The 27,668-nt window shown below is 44.3% G+C and overlaps 1 protein-coding gene across 3 annotated transcripts; it reads right to left on the minus strand.

The window, feature by feature from the left end:
- Positions 1 to 70: 70 nt before the first annotated feature.
- On the minus strand, positions 71 to 27,668 carry DNAJC7 (DnaJ heat shock protein family (Hsp40) member C7; the record flags this gene model as incomplete). Of its 3 annotated transcripts, XM_079725215.1 has the most annotated exons (15): positions 71 to 383; positions 792 to 854; positions 2,901 to 3,053; positions 3,286 to 3,432; positions 3,807 to 3,880; positions 6,943 to 7,034; positions 7,861 to 8,025; positions 8,556 to 8,709; positions 9,414 to 9,532; positions 13,614 to 13,688; positions 14,338 to 14,451; positions 14,836 to 14,960; positions 16,530 to 16,618; positions 19,653 to 19,691; positions 27,551 to 27,627. In XM_079725215.1, the coding sequence occupies 15 exons, from the start codon at positions 27,625 to 27,627 to the stop codon at positions 346 to 348; spliced, it is 1,524 nt and encodes a 507-aa protein (XP_079581341.1). In that variant the 3' UTR covers positions 71 to 345. The 3 variants fall into 3 exon arrangements, with proteins under 3 accessions (XP_079581341.1, XP_079581340.1, XP_079581342.1); XM_079725214.1 differs by lacking the exon at positions 19,653 to 19,691 and having other exon boundaries at positions 27,551 to 27,668; XM_079725216.1 differs by lacking the exons at positions 19,653 to 19,691; positions 27,551 to 27,627 and adding an exon at positions 23,577 to 23,605 and having other exon boundaries at positions 72 to 383.

Below are 27,668 nucleotides of genomic sequence, written 5' to 3' on the forward strand. Positions count from 1 at the left end.
CTCAGCTCTGGCCCACTGACTCTGGAGTGACACAAAGCAGCTGCCAGAGCAAAGTGCCAGAAAGGGTCAAAACATTTTATTCTCTCTTTTTTTTTTTTTAATAAAGTTAAACAGTAAAACAGAAATTCACAAGCTGCCCTGTCCACCCCCCACCTCCCTCCCCTACCCGCAGTCTTCGGCGCTGGCTCCCTTTCCTTCACCCCACTCACAAAGACACCGGGTATCCAACTGAGAAAACGAAACTGCTCTAAGTACGTGGATCATAATGAAGGGAGGAGGTGAACTGTGTCCACATTCGAGGTTAAACTGAGCAAGTCTGCATTTTCTGGGTTCTGGATGGTTTCGTTAGCCAAATTGAAAAAAGAAATTCCCTGGACCAGATGCTGTAGGGAAAAGAAAAGCTTGTTAGCTGGCTCTGTGAGTTTTCTGGGGGAAGATCAGTTTGCCCTGATTATGGAGAGTCTTTAAGGGCTACTTCAAACAGAAAAACCTCTAAGGGTATCAAACAGGCTGGGCCTTGGGGTGTAGGAGGGAGGATGCAAGCAGGTTGTACGTGCGTAGTTCTAACACCGTCACTCTTGCAGAGAAGCTCCGGTACTAGGGAGCTTAGAGGCGTCTCCCTGACCCTGTGCAGGTGTGCCCGCAAACCCCTCCTCCATCCTCGGCAGCACCCGAGGATGTAGGTGTCCTGCTGGACGAGAATTCTGCTGCCTCCACTGCTGGGCCCCTAGTGCTGCCTAACTGGGGAGTCCTTGTGTCGGTCTGTGCTCTGGGAACTCAGGCACACCCACCTTCAAAGCTGAAGCCCCCAGGACCGCCAAAGAATGCCTTGAAGATATTGTTTGCATCAAAATCTGCGGAGCAAAGTGAGAAGCAGAGAAGGCACAAAAAGGTGAAAAAATTAGAAGTGTCTGAAGAGGAACTTAAGAGAGACCCATTCTCTAATGGGTCTCCAAAGCTTTCCCAGATAACATCACTTCCCTCCTCGCCCCAAACTTCACCGACGAGAGGTGATCCCACTCCTGGGATGTGCTCCCTTCTTCCAAGCATGGTCCCAAAGGAAAGCTTTCTTTGCCTCAACCCACTTCACTGAGCCTTCTCAACAACTGGAAATGCCATGTGCGCTTTACGACGTAAGACTTTCTCCACACTGTCTCCCTATAATGCTGGGGCTGCTACTGAAAAGGCTAAAATGTACCACTTAAGTGCTACTAAGACTGTATATAAGAATGAGACCTATGATTTACTGCATTTGATGCCATACTCTGTCTACACTGTATGCCAGAAAAAAAGCTATAGTTTACTAAGCACCTACCAGGTGCCAATCACGGTGCTGGGTACTTTGCATACATTATATCATTGAGTACCAATTTATACTCAACAAAACCTAAGTAGAAGCTCAAGTAACTTGCCCAAGATCACGTGGCCAGTGAAAGCAACAAAACAACACTGCCAACTCCTGTGTGCCTCCAGCGCCGTGCTTTCTTCACCAGGCCACAGCAGGTCTCACATCCCCAGTCTGCGTAACTCCCTAAGCTGCACAGGATTTACCTCCACCAGCCAATCCCACCCACAGGCACATCGTGTCCAAACGTGCAATCGTCTCTGCCTGTGTACCTGCTCCTGTTCCCGGGTCCCCCGGCTCCGGGAACAGCCCCATCAGGTCGGCTGGGCCAAAGCCGCTCTGGACTGCGTCCTCTGCCGCTTCCAACATGTTCCGCAGCCACTCCTGGTGATTCTCTCACCATCTCCCGACTGTACCCTCCGATTCTCTCCTAGTGATCGTGTCTTCCCTCCTCCTCACCCTTTCCAAACCAGCTCGCCTCACTGCCATCACAAATATATCTCCAGAGCCTAAATCAGGTCCATGGCTCCCCGACTTATATCCCTTCAACAGCTTTCAACTGCTTACAACTCTTCTCAACTGCTGGGCCGAGCAATGTTTATTATTGGTAAACCTAGGGGGGTTCTTTTGGGGGGCAGGGCTGCACCTCGCAGCATCAGACCCATGCCCCCTACAGCGGAAGCGCAGAGTCCCAACCACTGGACCGCCAGGGAAGTACACGCACGCACGCGCGCGGTCAGAACTATCTGTATAGCATCATCAACCTTATTTTAAATTCCAATAGATTTTCTCAGTGTAAGAGAAGGGGTTGGCATCAGAGGCAGTGGTCTGAGAACTGCATAGTTCCGGGCTTCTTTTATCTCCAGCTAAGCTCACAGTGAGCAATGATGCTCACGGCTGCGCTTCACTACATTCTAAGTCTTCTGGGGAAACTGAAGTCTGTGAGGGCTTACAGGAATCTGTGAGACGCATAAATATCAGTCAGCAAACACTTTGCAGTGGGGGAAGAAAGAACTTCCAGCCAGAAGGAAAAGCCCACATCCTTTCCTGTAGCCTCTAAGGCCTGCTGAGGTCTGACCCAGCTTCTGTGCAGTTCCCACCGCTCTGTGCCTCGAGCACCCTCTATCCTCCTAGCCGAGCCCCTGGCAGCTCCCACAAGGTGCTATGCTTTCTGCACATCCAAGCCTTCCCTTGCTAGTGCTGACCTCCTCAGCACCCACTCTGCACTCTTGACACCTGCTATACTTTACTGCCCTCATTGGACTCCATGTCTATTAGACCAGGGGTCAGACTTGGCCTATGGGCCAGAGTTTGCAAACCCCTGGACTGTGGGTTCCTGGACGTCAGGGAATCTGTTTGATTCACCTTTGTTATTTTCCACACCCATCAGAGTACCTCACACATTACAGGTACTCATCAGAGTGCACTTTACAAATTGCGGAGCATCACTGGCTGATTACATAAGACTCTCCCTCTGGAGTGTCTTTAGAAAAAATGTTAACGTTCCGCAGCTGTCAGATTCATCCTAGGCTGCCCCAACCAACTCCCAACTCACCACCCATATTCATGCCCTCTTCATCCAGGTCTTGTCCACTGTCATATCGAGTCTTTTTCTTGGGGTCGGAGAGAATGGTAAAAGCTTCTCCGACTTCCTTGAACTTTTTCTCCTCCTCCTTCTGAACTTCAGCACTGGCTCCACTGTGCCTATCTAAAGGGAGGAGTATGGGAAGAACTCAGAGCCTCAAGAAAACAAAGTCTGAGAGAAAGACCACATTATGCCTGATTTTAGAATCTGGTACTTCCCAAATTTGGAGAGTATGGAACTGAGCAACACCTTATTCCAGCTCAGCAGCCTCTCTGAGGCTTTCGTGCTGGACTGAGCTTGGCAGCGGCCGGCCCACCCTGCTCTCCCCACTGAGCCCCCTCCCCACCCGCTCTACCTGGATGGTGCATCAAGGCTCGTTTCCGATAAGCCTTCTTGATTTCGTCCTCAGAGGCATTCTTGTCTACTCCAAGAATCTTGTAGTAATCTTTCCTCTTACTCTTCTTCAGTTCCAGCTGTGCATTTTTTAGGAGCTGTTTGTGTTCTGGAGGAAGACATCTGGCGTCAACAGACGCGCCTGATTCTGGCTTCCCTTACCAGGCCCCGCCCAGATGCCCTGGAGTCAGAAGCCTCATTAACCATACCAGGGGCTTTTACGGTGTTTTCTTCTGGAGATTAAAAAATCTACTCCAAGGTATATTCTTCACATTGGCCTCATCACACAGAAAAGGAAGTGAAAGTGACAGGGAGGACTGGGGACCAGAAAACAGGTGCCTTGTCCCACTCTCGGGGTCTCTGCTCACTTCTTCAAATAAGCTCCAGGTTCATCCCTGAATCAAACTACTCCTATGTCCAGTTTTAGGACCTACAAGTCAGACCACACAGTTCCCTGAGACACACGCTCTCCAACTCCTTTACCTTTTGTTTTCTCCGTCTGATATACTTTTTCATAGTCCCGTACTGCTTCTTCGTACTGTTCTGTGTCCATATAACTGAGAAGGAAACACAGGGCAGTGCAGCGACATGAATAGCAATGGCCGTCAGTATCAGTCCAGGGGAAGAGGCACAGCTCAAGCAAGAGACACACACTTTTGGTTGAGATGCTTCATGAAACAGGAGTCCTTAAGCTAGCCATGAGAAAAATGAACTACCAATTCCTCAAGAGAAAGAGAGAGAGAGGTCTCATGCCACTTGCACCTAACCAGCAAAGTTATATTCTGCTCTGAGCAGACAGCAACCAAGGGGAGAAAGTTCCTTCTGATTTCACTCAGAGCCACCGAGAGGCATCTGGATCACCTCATGAGAGACAAATGTGAAGGTACCTACTTGATTACTTGGGACTGAAACAAAGGAGAAAAACTATCAAGTGAGGTCAATGGATATGGAAGAGCTTGGAAGCAGAGAGAGCCATAAACATGCAGGGCCAGCTCCAATCCAGAGTAGATGTGGGATTCGTCGGCCACTAGAAGGATCAAGTTCAAGGTGGTGGCTGCTGGCAAATGCTTCCATTAAGACTAATCAATCTGAGAGATGTAGGTTAATGAGATAGAAAAGGAGACTGTAAACACAGGCTTGCTTCTATTTCCATAGCACAGAAGAATGGAGGGCCCCTGGCCCAAGATGGGAGGAAACAAGCTTGACAGGCTGATCGCCAGACCTTTTAAGTGTCTCCTCCACAGAAGTAAAGTGGCATTTTCCTGATAATATCACTGGCTCCAAGACTGGCCTACCGATTAAACAGACTCTGGTAGCAGTTCCAGACAGTCACCATCAGCTGGGGAGGGGGAAGTGACCATGCAGTGCAGCTAGCCACTGCACAAAGAGGTTCAATTTATTACACTGCTGCCACACAAGCCGATCTCTGCAAACATCACAGAGCCCCACCAGGCTTAGAGGCCAGAGCAGGGGGAGCATTACCTATGTGGCTGGCGAAAGTGAAGCCCAACATCTTAGGCATCTCTGATTTTCTGGCCACATCTTGATTAATGACTTTTAAAAAATGGTGACAAAACCAATGCCCCACAGACGCAAGGCACGAATGCTACTAGGAGTACAGAGAACCCAGTTGCAGGATGGAGTATAATAACATAAACTGAAGTAACAGAAAACTAATAACTGACAGCTCTGGGTGTAGAAATGATGTGACAAACAAGCTACCTTGATGGACTTACCAGGCCCTACATAATGTACTAAATAAGCTTATATTAGTGATTTGCATTTTTACTTCACACCTTTTTTTTTTTTTTTTTTTAATTCAAGGACATCCTTACATTATTTTTTTTTAAGTTGAAGAAAAAGTAGAAAAGTAGAGCTTTAGGGCAAACGGAAAACTCCAGCCCATCATGGGAAATGTAGCAAAGATCTGGTCTCTCCCCACCTATAGGGGTGAGCTGAGGCGGACTGGGGCAGCAGTCAGGGCTCTCGTAAGGCTCTGGCCTGAACTCATCTCCAGTACTTCTTGTCAATCCCAGCTGCCTGAGGGGACTGCTGCCCAGCCCTCAGCCGACTGTGCTGAACAGTGCACGCTGTCCTCTGCGGCAGGATCTCATGGCAGAGCCACTCAGAGAACAGTTCTGTTTCTACCACAAAGATAAGGAGCTATCTGATCAAAGCAATTCCTGATTTTTATTTATTGCACATATGAGAAACAAAATCCTTCATCCCATTACCCTCCTAACAAATCCAGAATTTTCTGTTCTCTTCCCAACCCTGTTCAAACGCTACAGAGTGTTCCATTGAGTTGATACAGTATTATGTATCCAGCCACCCCCTTCCCACTAGACATCTAGGTGAGATTCTCCTCTTATGCTATTACAATAACACGGCAGTAAACATGTATATAGCATTTTGTGTCTGATAAAATAAGTCTTTAGCTGGGTCAAACAGTACGCTTTCGTCTTCCATGTGTGTCTGCAAGTGGTTTGAAAAGATGAGATGACTGACAGTTGGTCTCACAGAATCTGTAATATAATTCCGTGTATGTTTGTTGGACAGATTTAATCATCTACTTAGGAATTCACTTAAAAAAAAAAAAAAGCACTACACACAGGAGTTTTCCTATTTTTTACAAACGTGGATAATTTTGGGAAAACTAAATGGCAAGTAGCCCATGCTCTGAACCACTGGTGAGACTGGGAAGCTTGAAGAACTATGGGCTCATCAGGTAGCAGTAACAGCACCTGTTCTTTGGCTACGCCATTTCATGACAAGGAATGGGATGGGTGTTGGAGGACTGGTATACAACAAATAGGTCTTCCTTTAGGAACTTTAAAGACAGGACATTATTCTCCGCCTGGGAAATTAACCTGAAAAAAGAAAAGACGGATTTGGGGGAGAGGTCTCTCCTAGCCCCTGCTCACGTTCCTGTCCGGAGAAAAGAGTCTAGTGGGGTCAAGAATAAAATGAACAAGTATGCTGGGGAGCAACCTGACTCTGAAGGCAAATCTGAGCACTAGATCTAGGCAGGAATATCCTGCCTCATAAATCACCTAGTCAGACAAGGATATTTCAAAAGGGGCTTCCATATACTGCTGGGAGGCTGAGCCAGATTAAATCCCTTCCTATCAAAAGACTGTCTTCCCTAACCCAGAACATACAGGATAGGCACAACTCTCAACTATCACAAGAGATACCTTATTCCTCCTCTTCCAAGCACCATACATTCATTCAACAAAACATTAATTGAGTGAGCACCTACTGTGTGCCAAGCACCAAGCACTATGCCAAGTTAGAGCAAAAGTGTACAACACAAAATAAAATCTCCAAAGGAAATGGATTTAAACTTTAACAAAAGGAATTTGGGTCAGGCATCAGAGGAAACTTACTGACCGTGAGGGGCGTAAGACACTGGCATGGGAGACTGAGGGAGCTTGTGCAATCTCCTTCGCTGGAGGTCTATAAAGATAGTCTAGGGCTGGAACAATCCCACCTAGAGGCAGGGGGAAGGACCAAATGACCTCACAACATCCCTGGGTCTGCTTCATCATCCATAATGCAATTCCCCTGGCAGGCCAGCAGCAACTCCCTCTTCCCCCCACCCACCAGAGGAACTTACCACTGAGCTCTTCTCAAGTAGGCTTTTATATAAGTGTCATCAAGCTTCACTGCATTTGTGCAGTCTTCTATTGCATCATCTAGTTTCCTAAGCTTCAGGAAAAAGAGAGCAGTCATACTTCACATCTTGGGTGACTGAGGGAGCCCAGAAGCTGTGGGCATGGCTTCAAAATTCTAAGAGGATCGATCAGTCATGCTGGCCCCCTAACCGCCACACTCATTCTTGGTCACTGGAAAGCCAGTATCTCATAGGGCTAAGGACACCAAATTCAAAATTGGTGTCTTTTCTAAATGATGGAAGCAAAGCACACTTATCTGCAAGGATAAACCACCTCTTACCGTTCCAGGTCAGTGCCCAGCCAAGACATGGGAAGAGTAAGGGTGGTTCTTGCCTCCTGTTCTTCCAGAGGCCAACTGGAGGGACCAGAATTACTGTGACTTTTAAACTACTAGGACTCTGCAAGAGCAAGGAGCCTGTCCTTCTTTCTGACAGTTGTGTGGGACAGAACTTAGGACATTTTCAACTGAGCATGGTGACCATCAGTTATGCTGGAGAAAAAAACTAAGCCTGCCTCATACTCGAATTTCCTCCAAATCACTCCTAAAAAAGAAATAATCACTTGCTTAGGCAAAAAGAAGCAATACTTGCTTTAAAAATTGTCCCAAAGCCTCTAGCCATTCCTTTACTGGAAGAAAGAAACTTGAAGAACAGGTGGGAATATCCTTCCAAACTGTCCCTCAAGTGCCCCTAAATTCCACAGAAAAAATAAAAGCTTGCCTCTCAGAAGGAAGTTCCTAACAAGCTGAAATATCAGCCTTTTCTCATCTGGCTTACCCTCATTGGGCAAATTTCCCAAGACCTCTTTGTTGGCCCTTAAAAATATCTCCATAGGCCCCAAGCCCCAGACCAAGTGCTTACCTTGGAATTAACCGTACCCCGATTACAGTAGAGTTTAGCATTTGTTTTTATATTATTGGGGTCTATCCCCAGGGCTTCTGTGTACAGTTCATATGCTAGCTTGTAATTTCCTTCTTTAAACGCTTTATTCCCATCTTCCTTCTTTGCTTTAAGTGCTTTGGCATTCTACAGAGAAAAGCAAGGGGAGGTCAGTTCACATCCAGAAAGCCTCATCTGAGAGGCCACTGCACAGAGAGGCCAGAATCTATTTTCAATTTCTTAGATCCCAGCGGTTTAGCATCACATGGCCCTCCACCCTACCCAACGCCACCACCTGGGCTATTTGTTGCTCATTGGTGCTTCCTACAGAGTGGACAGGGGAAACCAAGATTTATAAAAGAATAGCAATGAGACCTGTGTTACCCAGGGTTTACCTCCACTCCCCAGGATAAGCATTACTATCTTTTCTTCACTGAAGGAAGAAAAAAAGAAAAAACACACTTAGATATTAAAAGGATCTGACCCTATAGATCACATTTACCTTTAGGCAAATAAAAGTTGTCCTGAAATAATTTCTCATGAAAGGATCAAGCATCCTGGCAAGGAGGGAAGAAGTGCTATCACATTCCCTGTGATTCTAAAACCTTCCACCTTAACTCTTAAAGGCTCAAAAAGAAAGCTTTCTTTCCTACCCAGATCTGGTGCCTAGAACTTACTCTGCAAGCAACGCAGGCCTTCTCATGGTCAGGAGCCATCCGCAGAGCTTGGACAAAAAACTGAACCGCCTTCTCAATACAATCTTCATAATAAAGGCAAAGACCTCGTACGTATAGAGCATCAGCATTGGTGGAATCCATTCGTAAAATGTCACTGCAATAGCCAGAAAGGGGCACATTCAGCTGTGGTTTGGGTCTCCCCCACCATTACTATCATTTGGCCAGTTTTTTTCTTGACCATGTGTCTAATATGGAAAGTATCCAAAGGTAGATTCCCAAGCACTCTTCCCAACCTGTCCCCAAATAAATCACCTGTATCTATCCTTATATACTTCTTGTGTCTCACAATCTTTATTAGATCAGGGATTGGTAAATACAGCCCACAGGGCCAAATCCTATCTGCTGCTGGTTTTTGTAAATAAAGTTTTATTGAAATTCAGCCACACCATTCGTTTATCTATTATCTATGGCTGCTTTTACACTATAGTGACTGAGCTGCATTGTTAACAGAGACAACATGGCCTGCAAAGCCTAAAATATTTACTATCCAGCCCTTTAGAGTTCACAAACCCCTTGAGTAGAAAGAAACGGACATTTAAAAAAACAAAAACACACAAAAAAATCTACACATCTCTTCTTTCACATATAGCTCAAGTACCTACTGAACTCCTATATAAATACCTTTGGATTTTCGGTATAATACCCAGTCTAACCTTTGGCTTTAAGTCCCAGGAAGGTCTGATCACCCTGGCTGGCCTACTACAGGACAATATGTTAACTCCTGTTGTAGAGAACTGCCAGACAGCATTCGTCCAGTGGTATCTGGCATTTTAATACAAAACTGGCCTGACTTCATACCTGGCCACAGACTGTGCTTCTGGATAACGACCCAGCATTGTTAAACATTCTGCTTTAAGGATTTTGAAGCGATGGCAGGCAGGGGCATATTCTAGGGCACGGTCCATGCAAAAAACAACCTATGGGGAAGAAGAAAGCAAATAAGGTTCTTCATCCTGGACTCCAGAAAATGTCTTGACTTTAGTTTGGTCACAGGCAACAGATTCAAAGGGAAGTAATACCAGAGTTTAAGAATATACCTGTTCAAAAACAAAAAACAAAAAACAAAAAACAAAAGAATATACCTGTTTAAAAAAAATATATACACACACACACACACACACACACACACACACACACACACACACACACACACACACACACACACCCCTAATTTATTTGATTAAACCACTGAAAATGAGGAGAGCAGCTCCAGATGATAATGATGACAGCAAACATTTACTGAGTACTTTATATATTAACCCATTTAATGCCCACAACAATTTTCTGAAGCAGGTAATATTAATACCCATATTTTACTGATGAAAAAACTAAAGTACAGAGATTAAGTAACTTGTTCAAGGTCACCAAAGCTTGGACCTTGGACCAAACAGGAATAGAATTTGATCTTAGACACGAAGACTCCAGAGCCTATAACCTGAATCACCATGCTAAGGTGCCTCCACAGGGAATCATATAGATAGTGACTGTGATCAAAACTCACATTTTTCTAGTAGAAATACCATTATTTGCTACTTTGCATAATTCATCATGCTTCACCTACTAAGTAAGACAAGGAATACCAAAAAGAGAACCTGATAAAGAATCATTGCTCCCTATATTACTGAAATTGCTCACAGTTCCCTCCTTCCTGTGGCATGAGCCTCACATGGTGGCCACTCTTCCACTTCCACTTTAGTACAGAAATATCTAATAATTAATTTGCTTTCAATAGTCCTAAACTATACCTAACACATTGCTATACAAACCAAAAAGGTTCTCTCTCTCTCTCTCTCTCTCTCTCTCTCACACACACACACACACACACACACACACACACACACACACACACAGAGCTGAGATTATTTCAGTCTTTCAGCTTCATAAAGATTTCCATATATTCCTATTTTTTCTGAGTTTGCTCTCTGAGCATTCACTTTGGTTTATCTGTTATTCCTGAGAAATCCTTCCTGAATCATATTCTCCTCCAAGAAAAACTGACCCAATGGAGAAATCTGGAGTTAAGGGATACCCGTTCCCTCTAAGAATCTGGTGATAGGGATCAGGAAGAGATGAAGTCTGAAAACTGGAAGCAGAAATAACTCAAATTCCATCAACAGGAGACTGGTTAGGCAATGTAGACATTCATATACTAGAACACTACTATGTGGATCTAAAATAGAATGAAGAAGTTCTGCATATACTAATATGGAAAGACTTCCAAGGCCTATTAAGTGGGAAAAAAAAAAAGCAAGGTACAGAACTTTGCAGAGCGTTATTACCTTTCATGCAAGAAAGAAAGAAAGAAAGAAAATTAAGAATCTCTCTTTGTATTTGTTGGGAATTCCCTGGCAGTCCAGTGGTTAGGACTTGGTGCTTTCACTGCTGGGCCAGGGTTCAATCCCTGGTCGGGGAAATAAGATCCTACAAGGCATGAGGCGTGGCCAAAAAAAAAAAAAAATTCTGTATTTGTATTTGTTTATGTAGAACAAAACTGTGGCAGTAAATAGAAGAACAGTGGTTACCCTAAAGGGTGAGAAATAGGCAGATGGAAGACAAGTTTGGGGGGAGCACTTATCACTGAGTAATTGTTTATACTTTCTAGCTTTTGAACCAAGAATAGCACCTACTCAAATATTTAAATTTAAAAATAAAGGGAAGTAGGTAAACACCATGAGCTGTTGCACTGGGAAGGCTTTCCGCAGTGTCCACAGAGCAGTGGTGGGGACACCTTTCCTTGAATGGCACAGCTTATGTTCTAAGGACAATATGAAAATGCAGGTACTGAGTAGGGTAGTCATGTGCTAATCTTCCCCTCCTTAAACAGAAAAAGAATTGGGAGGAGAGCAGTCCGTCAAAATGTAAGCAGCCACAACCTGCTGCCTTTGTGACGTTCTGTACAGAGATGGTTCAGCTCATGGTGGGAGGTGTCAGTTGGAGCCTCAGGGCTTCACTTCCCACCCCCACCTCCCCATGACTATGGACAGCTGCAGGCAAAGAAGATCTTTGTTTCTTCCAAGTTCATCTGTTTCCCTAGCCAGGATCATAATTCTTCATTTGTGACATCACCATGAACTACAGTGGGGGTGCTGGGATGTCACAAACAGAGGATTCTGTCACAGACTAGGGATTCTGGCTCCAGGGTGGGCAAGAAAGAAAAGAAACCCAAAAGACCGCCTTTTGAGACAAAGCTTTTGCCTATGCAAACCTCTAAAAATGTGACACGAGGCAGAACTGCTTTCCAAACACACACACACACACACACACACACACACACACACACAACCAAGTATGAACTGCACTACAAAGACACTGTGGTTATTAAAACCAATGGACAGAAGAGGGACGCTAATAAGTTAATGCTAGGACTCTGTATAAGCTAATCAGGTATTACCAAATAAAAGACTGTCACAGTTTGTGACTTAAGAATGATTCTTGGGCTTCCCTGGTGGCGCAGTGGTTGAGAATCTGCCTGCCAATGTAGGGGACACGGGTTCGAGCCCTAGTCTGGGAAGATCCCACATGCCGCAGAGCAACTGGGCCCGTGAGCCACAATTACTGAGCCTGCGCGTCTGGAGCCTGTGCTCCGCAACAAGAGAGGTCACGATTGTGAGAGTCCCGCGCACCGCGATGAAGAGGGGCTCCCGCTTGCCACAACTAGAGAAAGCCCTCGCACAGAAACGAAGACCCAACACAGCCAAAAAAAAAAAAAAAAAAAAAAAAAAAAAAAGAATGATTCTTAACTGTACCCTTTTATCAAGCATTTGAGTACCTGCTACAGAAAGCACTGAGCAAATTCCCACATATGAAGTGACAACTCCAGTCCTTGGATGATACAATCTTAACTGATCCTGAAAACCGATCCTGATCAGTGGTTTTTAACCCTTTTGGGGGCCACTTACCTCCCCTTTTGAAACTCTAGTGAAAGCTACTTCCAAGTCCATCTAAAGAAGGGAATCAGGAATTACTCAGATGAGAGATAACCACTACAAACGAGACTTACAAAGATATCTGGAACTTTGATACCTTTCCCATGTTTCACACAGGTCAATCCCTTTGGCATGTACATTTTTCATGTACTATCACACAGCTCCATAAAGGACAGTAGTGTGCTTCTGTGGAAAGGCTTAACATCAAAAAGGTATGACGACAGGTTACGTACACTATTCAAAAATGTAAAAGGGGCCTCTATTTTTTATTTATAGCTCCATCTAGATCAAACAAAGCAGGTGTTAAAGCTAGCTCTCATTATTCTAATAAAAATGGGTTATCCAAACCTAATATTTAATTCCAACTGGCTTTTCCTCTACTAACCAGCATACCTTGTATCAGAAACAGGAACGAACTCAAGTAACAAACTCATACTGCTTTTTATGATAAAGCGAAATATAATTAAGAACCTTAACAAAAAAAAATTTTTTTAATGTTGATGATGTGGAGCAACAGAAACGCCCATTCATTGCTGGTGGGAATGCAGAATGATACAGTCACTTCTGAAGACAGTTTGGTAGTTTCTTGCAAAACGTAACATACTTTTACCATAGGATCCAGCAACTGTGCTTCTTGGAATTAACCCAAAAGAGTTGAAACTTATATCCATACAAAAACCTGCACAGAGATATCCAGAGCAGCTTTATTCATAATTGCCAAAAACTTGGTTGTAACAAAATGTACCTCTGGAATTCTCCTCTGGGGAACACTGATAATGGGGGAGGCTATGCATGTGCGGGGCAGGGGATATATGGGAAATCTCTGTACTTCCCTCTCAATTTGGCTGTGAACCTAAAACTGTTCTAAAAACAATAAATAAAAGTCTTAAAAAAAATAGGGAAAGAAAAGGTCAATGCCAAATTAAAGTGATAATTTACTATTCTAGATCTTCTGTACCATACTACTCCTCTAATTACCTAAAACACACACACACACACACACACACACACACACACACAGAGAACTTTGTGAGAAAAGTGTAGATGAGACTTCTTCACAGTTGTACTTTACCTTCCGAAAATCCCGCTTCTCGAAATCCGTTTCTGCTATTTTCTCATATTCTATGACTGCATTAGCATTCTTGAACTATACGAGAAAAATCATATAAGAGAGTTTTAAGGAAGTTGCAGATTCAACAACCAGAAAACCCAACAAGGACTTGATGAGTTTATTTCAAGAAAATCAGAACCACAGACTTTTCACAAATCAATTTGGTGAAGATGTAGCCGAGACTCCTTAACAGAAAGGTTAAGGCCCAACCTTTACCCTCAGTTTGAACTTAAGGTCAGAAACAAAGGAGCCATGACATAACATACATAAAATAAAAGGCACTGTCAGAGGTTCAATGAGATTCTCACTAAATGCATCTAGGAGTAAATTGGGTACATATGAAGATGCAACTAAAACATCTTTTAGCTGCTACCAATTTAATCAGGATCTGAATTCAAATTTTTTAACCTCACTCAAATCAGTTCCTTGACGCATCTGCCCATCCCCCCAGCTATCTCAGAAACCCTCCAAATTTCACAGGTTTTCAAAGCTGTAAATCATATTCAAAATTCCTTTTACAGATAAGGAAGCTGAGGCTCAGAGACTATGAGACTTGCACACAGTCACCCAGGTGTGGCTGATGGCAGGAGTGAGACAAGATTTCAGTTCTGATTCTCAAGTCACTATTCCTCCCAAATATACCACCCTGCTGTTTCTTCTGATACTGATGGCATCAGACCCATACCTCCTGTTGTGCCTGAGCATTTTTGTGATCCAGTTCTAGGGCTCTCTGGAAACTACGACATGCCGCCATGGCATTCCCTAGAGATAGGTGGCATTTGCCCTCTCGTAGATGTCCCTAGAAGAAACACAAAGAGGGAAGAAAAGGAATCATGATTGGCCAAGCCAAAAGAAAATCAACAGCAGCAACACGCACACAAAACCAACAAGGGATGGAGCAGCAGTTCTCAACCAGGGGTGGTTCTACCTTCCATGGGACATTCAGCGACGATAGAGATATTTTTGGTTGTCACAACTGGGAAGGGAGGAGAGTGCTACTCACATCTAGTGGTTAAAGGTCAGGGATCTACTGAAAACATCCTATAATGCACAGGATAGTTCCCCGCAATAAAGAATTATCTGGCCCCAAATGTTAACTAACAGTGTCAAAACTGAGAAACCCTGGGCTAGAGGAACTCAACTACAGCAATTCAGACCCCCCCCAAACAGCCCCATTACATACCCGAACAAAACTGTCATCCAACCTCACTGACTGCTGTGCATCTCCAAGAGCTTCCCGGAACTTTCCAAGCATCATCAAGGTGGCTGCTCGATTCCCGTAATAGCTAGCATTTTTAGGACACATATCTACAGGAAAGGCAGAAGAATGTGAAACGAAGTTTAGCATGGGTCACTGCTTCAAAAACTCAGGGGCCGTCTCCCTCAGAACTATATCAAGGCAATCAAACTGTAACAGGAATGCTGACATACTCTAAAAGGCCACAGCCAAATTTTTGACTACTTGGACAAATGGACAGCAGCAATGGTGCAACCACTTTACAAAGACAAGTTATTTAAAAATAATTTATAGGGCTTCCCTGGTGGCGCAGTGGTTGAGAGTCCGCCTGCCGATGCAGGGGGCACGGGTTCGTGCCCCAGTCCGGGAAGATCCCACATGCCGCGGAGCGGCTGGGCCCGTGAGCCACGGCCGCTGAGCCTGCGCGTCCGGAGCCTGTGCTCCGCAACGGGAGAGGCCACAACAGTGAGAGGCCCGCGTACCGCAAAAAAAAAAAAAAAAATAATAATAATAATTTATACTTAGCTTTAAAGTGCACTGGTTATCCTTTATGGGTTAAGGGGTTAGTATATTTGTCTTCTTAATGATTTGTGTTTTATGTAATAAGACAGGAAAATGAATTTGCATTTGTTGAGCTGGGGGTGGGGAGCCTGTAAACAAGTTAGGTGAGAAAAATGCTGGCATGGGATTAAAATATACTGGCAAATTGAGCATGGAGGTAACTAAGACTTGTTCATATCTACAAAGGCCATTTTCTAAGATGGTGAATGACTTGGCAATGGCTGAGATGCATTTAGGTGGGTATCTTATTGCCATATTATCTAGAATTTCTAGAACTGCCTTTAATTTGCCAAATGAAGAACTACCTGCTTGAGCTAGAAAAAGTTATCCCTCACAACAGGGGGCCCCAACCCCCGGGCCGCCAACCGGTACCGGTCCTCGGACTGTTAGGAACCAGGCTGCACAGCAGGACGTGAGCGGCGGGTGAGTGAGCGAAGCTTCATCTGCCGCTCCCTATCGCTCGCATTACCGCCTGAACCATATCATCCCCCCCACCCCGCCCCGTGGAAAAATTGTCTTCCACCAAACTGGTCCCTGGTGCCAAAAGGTTGAGGACCACTGCCACTAAGGTCATTAAACCCGAAAGACTTCACACAGTAACAGTTATCAACCCACTAAGCAGAGAGACTACTTCTTAGAGAGGAGCTATTTATAACAGTATTTGGTGGGGGGTTTCCTGGTGGCGCAGTGGTTAAGGACCTGCCTGCCAATGCAAGGGACATGGGTTTGATCCCTGGTCCGGGAAGGGTCTGGGAAGAACCCACATGCCGCGGAGCAACTAAACCCGTGCACCACAACTACTGACTCTGCGCTCTAGAGCCCTCGAGCCACAATTACTGAGCCCATGTGCCGCAACTACTGAAGCCTGGGCACCTAGAACCCGTGCTCCGCAACAAGAGAAGCCACCGCAACGAGAAGCCGGCACACGGCAGCGAAGAGCAGCCCCCGCTCGCCACAACCGGAGAAAACCCACGCGCAGCAACGAAGACACAACACAGCCAAAAAATTAAATAAAAATTTAAAACAACAACAACAACAACAACATTTGGCAAATTATTTTCCAGTGTATCCCTTCTCACCTATGGCTTTTGTATAATAGTTATAAGCTTCATTGTAATCTTTCTTGGCATAGTATGCATTTCCTTGTTCCTTGAAAGACTCTGCTTCCCTGAAAACGAAAGAGAAAGAGAAACACGTTACTATACCCAGGGAATAACCCCTGTCATCTCATGGGAACAATCTTTTGGTCTAGAGCCCCCGGCACATTGAGCTGCAAGTTAATGTGATACTTGAAGGAATTTATAGATTTGTTTGATGGGCTGATGGACCAAAAGGAGGTGCTAATGAACGAATCCAAGTTCTTCAGATGCTATTTTTTGTCACTTAGATACATTCAAACTAAATCCAGAAACCTCTCTGATGTTGCCTGACCTTTCCTCACTACTCCTACCTGTAATCATTCCCCTTAGGACAGGCAAATTTAGACATTCTCTCACAGAGACGGAATTTTTATATTTATTTCCTTTCCACTGTGTCACAACTTCTGCCTCTTTAGCAAACTTACAAAAAGTCAGTTATAGGTAATGCCGTTCAGGAGCAACTGATTTCTCAATGTGAAATGGGTCATATTCTTGGAGTTTTAATGATTTATTCTCTTGGAAACTGGCTCATGCGTTTGTCACTGGAAGGACAAGCAGAGCAAAAGCAGGTGGCAAAGGTGTTAAAAGCATAGCATATTGGTGTTTAAGATGGAGGACAGAGTTGAGTGACAGCAGAGACCAAGAACCTGGACGACAGGGACATACAAAATACAGACTGCCAGTGCCGTGCTCTAACAAGTACCCACCTACCGATGCTCTCTGCCCGTCACATCGATGTGGATACCTAACTGCCTCCTCGACCATCCCTCTAGTACCTTGTATAACCACCCAATGGCGTGGCTGTGAATATCAAACATTTTGCCCAACTCCAAGATCCATTTGTTTGAAGCTGTGCATGAGACAAACTGTACCTTCCAAAAGAAACAATGATATATAATTGCAAGTTATATTCTTGACCAAAGAACTAGAATCAAATCAGACATGACCAACAATGTGTCAAAGAACAAACTTGTAACCTCTATCAGAGATACCCAAAATCACTCTAATGACCAACTTGAGTGACAAAGATAATTCTTTACCAAAATGATTACTGCAACATAGCTAAATATCTGGCATTTCTGTTATAAGGAAGAATCTGTTTCTCTTTCTGTCCTCCACACATGCTAAAAGCCCAGTTCAAGGGCTGCCTGAAGTGGGGACAAAAATACAGTTCTTAACCTTGGTGATGGTATAGGAGTTTACAGCTTGATTCCATGGACATCGGCAATGGGAAGATTTGTGATTTTATTTACTCACATATTTTAAACTACAAACTGGTAAAACTACCCTCCTTTTATTGAGGCGATCTCCCTTTCCATTCTTCTCCATCACGGTCCTGGCAAGCCCTATTAACAAGAAAAGTCTGCTAGCAGAAAGGAGACGGAAAATGGGGGATTTCCCTAGTGGTCCAGGGGTTAGGACTCGGCGCTTTCACTGAGGGGGCCTGGGTTCGATCCCTGGTCGGGGAACTAAGATCCCACAAGCTGTGTGGCATGGCCAAAAAAAAGGGAGAAGGAAAATGGAAATGACCTATAAATGTTGACAGATTTGAACTGTGATGGATTTGAGTAATTTTATTACACCAACTGTCACAATGCTGTAAAGAGGCCATCTGCTATTAAAAGTTCTCAAGAAGGATCCCCCAACTGCAAGACTTGTAAGACCAAGCACAATCTTTCCACATGCTGAACAACTCTGAATTAAGCCGGGCACTATAAGAACTATGAAGAACCTATCCTTTAAGAGCAGACATGCCAGAAGATTTGAAGAAGGGGCTTCCCCAACACTGGATGTCGGAAGTTGAATTACACCACTATGAAGAAATGGAGTACTAAATTCAAAGGCAACAGGCCCAAACTGTACCGGAAAAGATCCAGCCTTCTATTCAGTCAGCTAGTGGCTAAGACCACACAAATCCTTGAGGAAAACCAAAGGCATCTGGGCACTTGGATAGACGTTGTATCAGCATGTAAAGCTTGTGAGTCAACGGTGGAACAATCTGTAGAAATACAGAGAGATGCCCTTTCTTTCCTGAAACACTCACTCCAGTGGAGGCCATGAGTTCAGCACTGGCTTTCCAGCAAAAATGTAAAGGATGACTTCTGTGGAAAATCAGTAATTATTACTGAGGCCAGGTACTTTCCATACATTATCTTATCAGGTGAGTTTCATTATTCCCATTTTTCAACAGAGGAAATTAAGGGTTAGAGATTAAAAACTGTCCAGAGGGTCAGGGTGTCAACCCAGACCTGCAGATCCCACAGCTGTGCCCTATCTACTATGCTAGGCTCTCTCTCTCTAATGCTCACCTCTACCTATTGCCTAAGACTTTAAAAATTAACCTGTACTGCTAAGAACAATGAATATGAATTTCTTTCGACTAAAACACAAAATAGCCGCAGCGTATAAAATCCAACTCCAGAACTGCAATCTGGATTTAAACAAGCCAAATGACATTCCTAACAATCAGTCACAGACAGAGTAGGGCTCCTTTCCCTTTAAGATGCAAGACCTAGTGAACTGGACTTTGCCTCCCCCAAGAAATGCATTTCATTTTAGTAAATGGTGAGTAGATTCCATTCTAGAGCAAACAAAGCGAGTAATGTAGAGTCAGCCCACAGCAGAAAGAACAAGAAGAATTGTGTTGTGACACGTTACCATGTTTTTAACCTCACACTGCACAGCATCAGGCCAGAATTAGCTATTCCCACACAACTGCCTCATGAAAAGGACTTATTTTCATAGAAACATGGTTGATTAACAGCTGCCTAAACAATGGGCACTTAGTGCTTTTAGACTGAATGCTTATTTTTTGCCTCCAGGTCCAACGCCCAAAGTGGAGTCCCTCCGTCATCTTGAACCTCCCCACCAAATACACGACAAGCTTTAACCAATGGGCCTGACCCTGCGAGACCAGCCGAGGAAAGAGTGGATCTTTGGAATCCAGCATGGCAGCAGCAAGAACTGAACAAGGCTGCATCAGGAACAATTCCAGGGTCAAATCCATTCAAGTCCTGCCTGGGAGTCTGAGAAAGGGCTGAAGCGTGTTCAAGCTGCCCTTACAGCAAAGGGACTGAAGGATGAGATGTCAAAGGCGTAGGACTGGAAAAGAAGGAGAAGAGCTGGTTAACACTGGAAGTGAGGGCGATCTGGCGGTGGCATCTGTCACTCCACTCACTGCCAGTCAATTCATTTGAGAACCAAGTGAGGTTACAACATGTACCTAACTAAAAAACATCAGTACTAAGAAAGGAAGAATTAGGATTAACTGAGTTCACCTGGATTAGGTAAAAAAAAAAGGAACAGATTCCAAAAGGGACTACATTAAACTACAGATTATTTTCTGTGGCCACAAAATAAAATTCAGACTAAACCCTGAAATATACCACCACATCAAAATACAGACTTGGCCATAACTGACCCGATGACGCTTTAACAGACACTGGATCTCTAGTGCATTTTCAAATTTTCAAAACATTTCCAAGGAGGGTCTTCACAACGGCCTTCTGAAGTGGTGATGGTGATAATATCACGTGTCCTCCAACAGACGAAGAGCTAGTGAGGCACCCAAGGTGGCTGCACAGGTTTACTAAATCTTAGAGTCCCATGTTTTCCCCGCTAGATCCTGTGAGTGGCAAGGTTTCTGGATTAAAACTAATTTATCCAGTTCCCCACCCAATCCTTGGATCAACTCTAAGCAGAAAAAGCTTCACTTCTCTGATTCACCAAGAGATGCTGGGAATGACTAGCTCTACCAGACCAGTCCTTTCACTTGAATAGCCAGCAACAAATTCCTGTGAAAACAGCTCGTGAAAGGTTTTCCAAAAACTCTGCCCTCTTTGGATGTATGATGGGAGGGTGTCCCACAACGGGATCAGTGCCAGAGGGCCAGGCCGGCCTTCTCTCTGACAGACATAGGTAAGGAGAATACATTCTACTCTTGCTCTGCTTTGCTATTTTAAAATGTATTTATTTTTCAGAAATAACCTCATCAATCAGAAAACTGCAGTATGAAACCCTGCCCTTCTAACACTACATGTGCGTGAAAAATCTGTATATCCTCTGATCACACAGTTCCATTCTCTCTCTCCCAATTTAGCACTCATTCATCACAGATGCTAAGTACTCCAACAAACACTGCCAAGGGAATCATTTGGTATCACACAGGTCTTAGCAGGGCTCAGCATCATGTGATCAAATCAGACAACTTGGGCTTATGATCACCAGCCAACTTTGCACATTTACAGCTAAATTAAAAACAAATTAAAACACCACAGTTGAAATCGTAATGTGCCCCAAATTAGATGCTCTATAAAAACTTCCACTTTCTCTCTAAATACTTCCAAGTTGAACACTTAAGCAATATCTTTGCCTTAGGCCAACTAGTCTATCGTCTAGAAATTAAAGAGGTATTTAGAAACTTTACTCAACTCTCACTAATGCAGGATTCACTGGCAAGTAGTTTTTTTTTAAAAACGTCTCAACATCTCCGGGTTCTCTCTGGAATTACTTCACATGTCTATTTGTAATGTACCATTTTTAGATTTATTCTACCCCACTGCATGAAAAATAAAGGCTAACATGGCTTCACTATTCTACATTTGCAACTGAGGAAATACTGATTAGGTTTTTGAATGACCAAGGGCAGGGTGGGAAGCGGGGGGTGAACCACAGTGCTCTTATTTACTTCAAGTATTTGGCTAGAGTAATGTATTTTTAATAAAGTTCCGTTCTTCCAGTAGCCATTAATACCAGTTTAAATCAAAACAGACGCAGCAGCGTCTGAATGAGATCTTTTTTTTCTTTTTCTTTGCATTTTCTTGATGTAGTCTGCTACTCCAGAAGTGGAAGAGAAATCTACTAAAATTACAACGCAGGACAACGTAATTTCTTGTTAGAACAGAGGAGTGTTTAGGGGCCTTCGACCTGGAGACTATTTTACTGGCAGGAAGAACTTTAGAGAAAGATATCTTTCCTTTTTTTACCCTCAGGCTTTTAATAATAATACTTTATACTGCCAACGAGTCAAATATCCTTTACTACTTCCAAAATGTCACCCTTACTCTAGATTGTTGCACCCATTTCTTTTACTCAGTCAAATTTACTAGTTGCCCGTTGATCAAGGAATGCCCTCCACCCTTCAGAATTTACAGGATCTTGGCCAGTCTCAGAGTAGAAATTCCTTCTTCCTTCCCACAGTACAAGCCCTCTTGTCCCCAAAGGCATGTCACAGGGCTTGTTTCATGTTGTACTCTCTCTGACCTTCATGAGAGAGTAAAGTAAAAGGAGCCCAGGAGCCTAACTTTTACTCCATCTTACCAAATGCATATTATTCGATTTCTTTCTTTTTTATCCTCTAACAATCTAAGTTTCACATGGATAGGTGGAAGCCATACATGACCGGGAACAATTCCACAGACAGAGTGTTGGCTAAATGCAAGGCGCTAGATGTTGAGAGCAAATAAAGACTTCATAAAGGTCCAGAGAAAATAGAGGGCGGACTCTATCCAACTTCTACCTGTTGGTAAGGGTGGACTACCCAGCTTCCTTTACCCAATTTCCCATAGAATAGGCAGCTTCTGCTTTCACTTAAAAGCCCAGTTAAAACACCCACCCTCCCCCCAAAAAGAGAAGGAGATGAAGATGAAAAAAATATACCACTTCAAACTGTCCTCCGTCTGGACACTGAGGGAATCTCAACAGGGGGCAAAGCCAGAAGAGACCAAAAGGCACCAAGTGCAGTCACAGATACAGACTACCCAAGGCAGCAGCACTCCCTACTGCTCAAGTAGGGAAGGACACCAGGCAACGCACTGGAGGTGGCTGTCTTATTCAGTGGGGAAAAAGAGCGAGCGAGCGAGCAAGCAAGCAAGCAAGCAAGCAAGCAAGCAAGCAATCCGGACGGAAATTCCATCATTGCAGGCAGAAGGATATTCACACAGAAGTAGCAGCCTCAACTGTGTTAAAAACTTCTGCTAGTTCCTTAAATGGGAGGTGTCACAATCTGTGGCATCTACTTAACCTTCATTTACCCCTGGGGACAGGAGGCACAACCAAGAAGTTGCTTCTGAGAAACAAGCTTCTCAGAAGCTACTCTGAGGACACAAGCCACTGGCTTTTTGGCATTAGTCAGAGACTTGTTTTCATAATATCTCCCCAAACCCACCATTTTCTATCCCTTGATTTCCCATTCTGTGACATCTCGCAGTACCCTCACGGGGACACTAGCACTCATCAGAAATCTAGAACCGGGGAATTCCCTGGCGGTCGAGTGGTTAGGACTCTGTGCTTTCACACCCGAGGGCCCAGGTGTGATCCCTAGTCAGGGAACTAAGATCCCACAAGCCATGTGGTGCGGCCCAAAAAAAAAAAAAAAAAAAAAAAAATCTAGAACTGAGGAACTATAATTAGGAAAAAGGTTGCTTTCTGAGTTTTTTTGGTTTTTTTTTTTTTTTTTGGTGGGGGTCGGGGAGAGAGGGGAGGAGATGGAGATGGGAACTAGAGTCAGGAGTCTAGACTGTCAACTGTTAGTTTGCTTCCCAAGTTTTTGTGGTTCTTTAGTTCATCAGGTGGTTCACTGTCTCAGAGCAAACTGCCTGAGGAAGAATTCTCAGGACAGAAACTCTAATAAGAGAGGGCCCTGCTTGCCTCACACACCCTCCCCAAAAGCCTAATATTAGAATCAGAAAAGACAGTTAACACTTTGCTTATCTGACAATCTGGCCACCCCACACAAAGTCACAGGCCAACAGAGTATTAGGTCTCAGAATCAGACTCTGAAAGTCAAACATTCCTGATCATATTACCATTCTCAAAAGCCTCAAACACTCATACCCCTGCCATGGTGGGATAAACATAGAAACTGCTGTTTGGATCTGCATGGGAAAGAAAAAAACTGTCAATCCAATAAAATGAATAAACTACTGGAAAAACGTGCATGCTGAATGCTGTTCTTACTGCTGAAATCCAGACAATTTAAAAGAATACCTGGAACGACCTCTAAGTAACTTCCACATCACTCAGCACTGGAGAAAGGGGACCAAACATGAGTGGAGTAAGGGAGAAATGGGCTCTCAGAGAGACTTTGCATCAGACCACAAGGCACCTAGGTAGCCACCGACCATTGTTCTCCAATCTTCTAAAGTCCTAGAGAAAGAAACCAAAGGCAAGTGCCCAGTATGCAGCTTTTAAAAACTTAAAAAATACTAGCTTCAAAGACTAAACCAATTCCTGATTGGTTGGAATGTGCAACAAGGCTGATCTTTAAGCCAATCAGAGTTCTGGTTGTTGGGAATGAACTACACACTAGAGCAACTGCCACTCACTTGGCCCAACATTTTATTAAAATCGCTCAATTTACCTGCCTTCAGTTAATACGTGAATCTGAATTAAACCAGCAAGGAACAGAGAGACCCTTTCTCTGTGCTCTACCTTTGCTCCAGTGAAGACTATTAACAGTTTTGCCACTTGTTAATACCAGGGATCAATTCAATCAATTATTTGCTGGTATTCAGGATTCTGTATTCCTAGCTTTATCCCTTCCTTAACCGTGACTTATTTGTCCCACTTCTTCATCTCTGACCCCACACTTAAGGTATACCAAAATGAAAGTGAAGGCTGAAAGCAGTGTTTCTCACTGATTTGGGTTCAAGGTCAAAGACAAATTCCCAATCAGCTTGCAGGCTCTGTCTAGCTGCCTGCCCTCGAACTTCAAGAGCAAGTTTAGGGGGACACAAACCTAAGAATTTGAAACAGAGTGGGGAGGAAGGGGGAAAAGTAATCCCACAAGCTCTGCAGTTAAGGCCACAAACTCCAAAACACCCCAAGAAGCTGCAGTTAATAGCAACTACAGCAGCCTCCGGGGTATGGATTCAGGGTTCAGTGCTTCCCACCAACAATATTCATAGAAAAATAAAAGGCAAAATCCCGAAAGAGTTTACACTACCTAGGTACTAAGAAAGGGCCTGCTAGTAATTGTTCTTGCTCTCCTCCACCAGGAAAACAGACACTGAGAAGTTAAGATTATCAACCCAAGGAATCAGGTAAGGATGCCCTTGGCTCCTAAGTCGATGGCTCCCATTGGCTCTTTTGGACCTCACTGCCCAGTCAGGCCAGATATATGCTGAGACACAGAAGTACTTCCTCTATTGATTAGCAACTTGAAATCCTTCGATTTTACCATAATAGAGACCACCTACGGAGACAAAACTGCTCCCCAGTCCAGGAAAAATGACCAGAGAGCCTTCACTCAAGACAGGCATTCATGTATTAGGTAAAACAATCAGCAACTTCCCCGGAAAATGTAAGGTCTTAAACTAGCTGAAATGTAAAACCTCTGCAATTTAGTCCTCTGGCTCCCCAAGCAGCTTTATCTATTCTGGTGGGCAAAGAGAAATACTAATCTTCATGTCCAGAACCCTGATCTATTTTGGAGTGCCAACTAACACATCTTTTATTTTAGCTTCTCAGCTGCTATGAGGGAAAAAGAACTTTGTCCAGAGTGACAGGCAAAAAAACTAAAGTCCATTTCTTTTTCTGTAGAGACTCTAAAGCTAAGAAAATAAAACATGTAGCCATTTAAAATGCTACAACCATGAGGTCCAACTTCTTGAAAGTTCCTCTCACTTTGCCTCCCGTGGGACTGTGACAGTTCAGCAGCAGCAGCAGCAGCAGGATGCCCTTGGGCCGCGATGCAAGGAAGGACTCCTTGCTGGACTTTACAAAAACAACCCGAGACCCATCAACTCCTGTGTCCCCAAGTGAACTGCGAGTAGGACTGTAACAAGAGACACGAACTTGGCCAAATAACTAACCAAGTCAGATAGTAAAGGGCATTTGTAAGAGATGTGCCTATCCCTGCCCTCTGCTGTGGCTACACAGGAAGATTCCAGGATATGTGAAAAATGTAAAACAATCTTCCTCCAAAACTTCTAAGTCACCACTCCATTTTCAGCACTGGAAAGCTACACATAAACAAGGCTTTTTCTTACTAACAGAGCCCAGTATTTACCCTCCGCCATAAGGATGCCTTATATGGCGGAAAGTCAAATGGTGATATTTTTATTTCACTGTATTTTCCTTTTGATTTTTTCACATAAGTGGTATACAATAAACATTTACATTTTATTATGTCTAAAAAAGATCTATGTATGTTTTACATATAAGTCTATTTCATAAGAATGTGTTTTTCAGTTATAGTTTTTTTCTCTTAGTGGCAGAGAAAACCACCGTGCATTTTACAACCAATGACATCTTAAAACTCCATGAAATAAGGCAGTTAACATCAGTCAACACCCTCCCTTATTCTGTTTACTGCTACCAAATACCATATGTTTTTTTGTGTCTGATGTGGTCACATTACGGCATCATCCTGTTTTATGTTTTTTATGATAGAATATCGTAAAAGGGCTGATTTTTTTAAGGAAAAAAATTTGCTTTACATAGGAACTTTGAAGGGAAACTGGAATTAAGGACAGTGCCTACGTCAGAGATTTATACTAAGTAGGCTGAGTTTATTTTAAATTACATATAGCCCAACTCCCTCTTTATAGCACAAAGAACCACTGAACTCCTTCCAAACACAAGTAAATCCCTACAATTAATTTAAGTTCTGCCTGTATTGGTGGGAGTTCTGCGTCCTGTTGTGCAGTTCCTTAATGATGCTGATGATGCTTAATTCTAAACACCTGGAAAGAACTGGTTTGTGAAACCTCAAAACCAGGAACAGACAGAGACTGGGCTCTGGTTTCCTGCCTTCTCTGATATCCCAGGGACCTACTGCACTTTGTCAAGGCCCTCAGCTTCTGCTCGCAACAGGTCAGGAACCTGGGACACTGGCCGTAGTAACTACCCTTAAGCTTGATAACTATTCATTCTGCCTCCTTGAGTACCTCTGATGTTTCAAACCTGGACAGTTAAAAATTCTCGGAATCCTGATTTCAGATCTCATGAACTAATCACCACCTCGAATCCTCCAGACTGAAGCCATAATGGGCTTGGTATAAAGACATGAAATATGTGGGAAGGAGACTGAGAGAATTGTAGTCAGTTAACCCGCGGTTGATGAGGACAGGGCTCCAAACTTCCAGAAGCTTTTCGTTAATTCTGCTCCAGAATTAGGACAAGTATGACTACCCACAGCTGTGTTCCAACCCCACTTCCAATAACCTGCCTTAGCTGTAGCCAAAATCCAGAGCGTTCTCGAAAACCACTCACTCTGCAGCTCCCTTGCCGAGTCCGGACTGGCAATCTCGAGCCACTGCGGCTGCCCAGCAGAGCCAACAGCGCCCAAGCAGCTGCCCTCCTCCTTGCTGCTTAATTTCAGAAAGAGCCCTGAAAGAATGAGGATCTTAGAAACGGTGGAAGGAGAGGGTTTGACGTGTGGAGCACGAGACAAAACCCCTCACCCTTCTTTCTCTATCACCTTCGACTTCTGGGGTAACCGAGGGGCCACTAGGTCAATAATGGACACACACAATACCTCGGGCCCAGACTAGCGCTCGCTGGGGTATAATTACTGAGGAAAGGGGGTGAGGACAGCAAGAGCTTCGGAGACGCAAAGGGCTGAGACACAAGATACAGAAGTTAACAAGAGAAGGAAGGGGTCGGGGGCGATGTAAGAAGGCGTCATCACAGCCGCGCCGCCCCCCCACCCCACCCCACCCCGCAACAGACCTCCGAGACCCCCTTAGAGACCCGGCCTCTACAATGAGGACGACCTTCCTCTCTGCTGGGCAACAACGCCATGCCTCAGCTCCTCAGCCAGGCGGAAGCAGGAGAGGAGGGCAAACCTCCGAGAGCGCCCCTTCAGGGGGTCCATCCGGACTCAATCTCAGATGGGGGAGGGGGGATTCTCGGAGGGCGGGGCATCGCCTCTGTAGGGGCTGCACCACGGCAAGGACGGGGTTCCCGGAGCCATGGAGCTGAAGCTCGCCCCTTCCCCTCCCCTGCCACCCGCTTACCTCTTCGCTTCCTCGTCGTCTAGCAGCTCTGGCTCGGTCGCCGCCATTACCACATCGCACTCCGCGGCAGCCGCCATCTTACCGCCGGGACCAGAGAGCCGGTTGGGAGGTCGGCGGT

This window comes from Hyperoodon ampullatus (genome assembly GCF_949752795.1).
Source record: "Hyperoodon ampullatus genome assembly, chromosome: 19".
Classification (NCBI taxonomy): Eukaryota; Metazoa; Chordata; class Mammalia; order Artiodactyla; family Ziphiidae; genus Hyperoodon; species Hyperoodon ampullatus.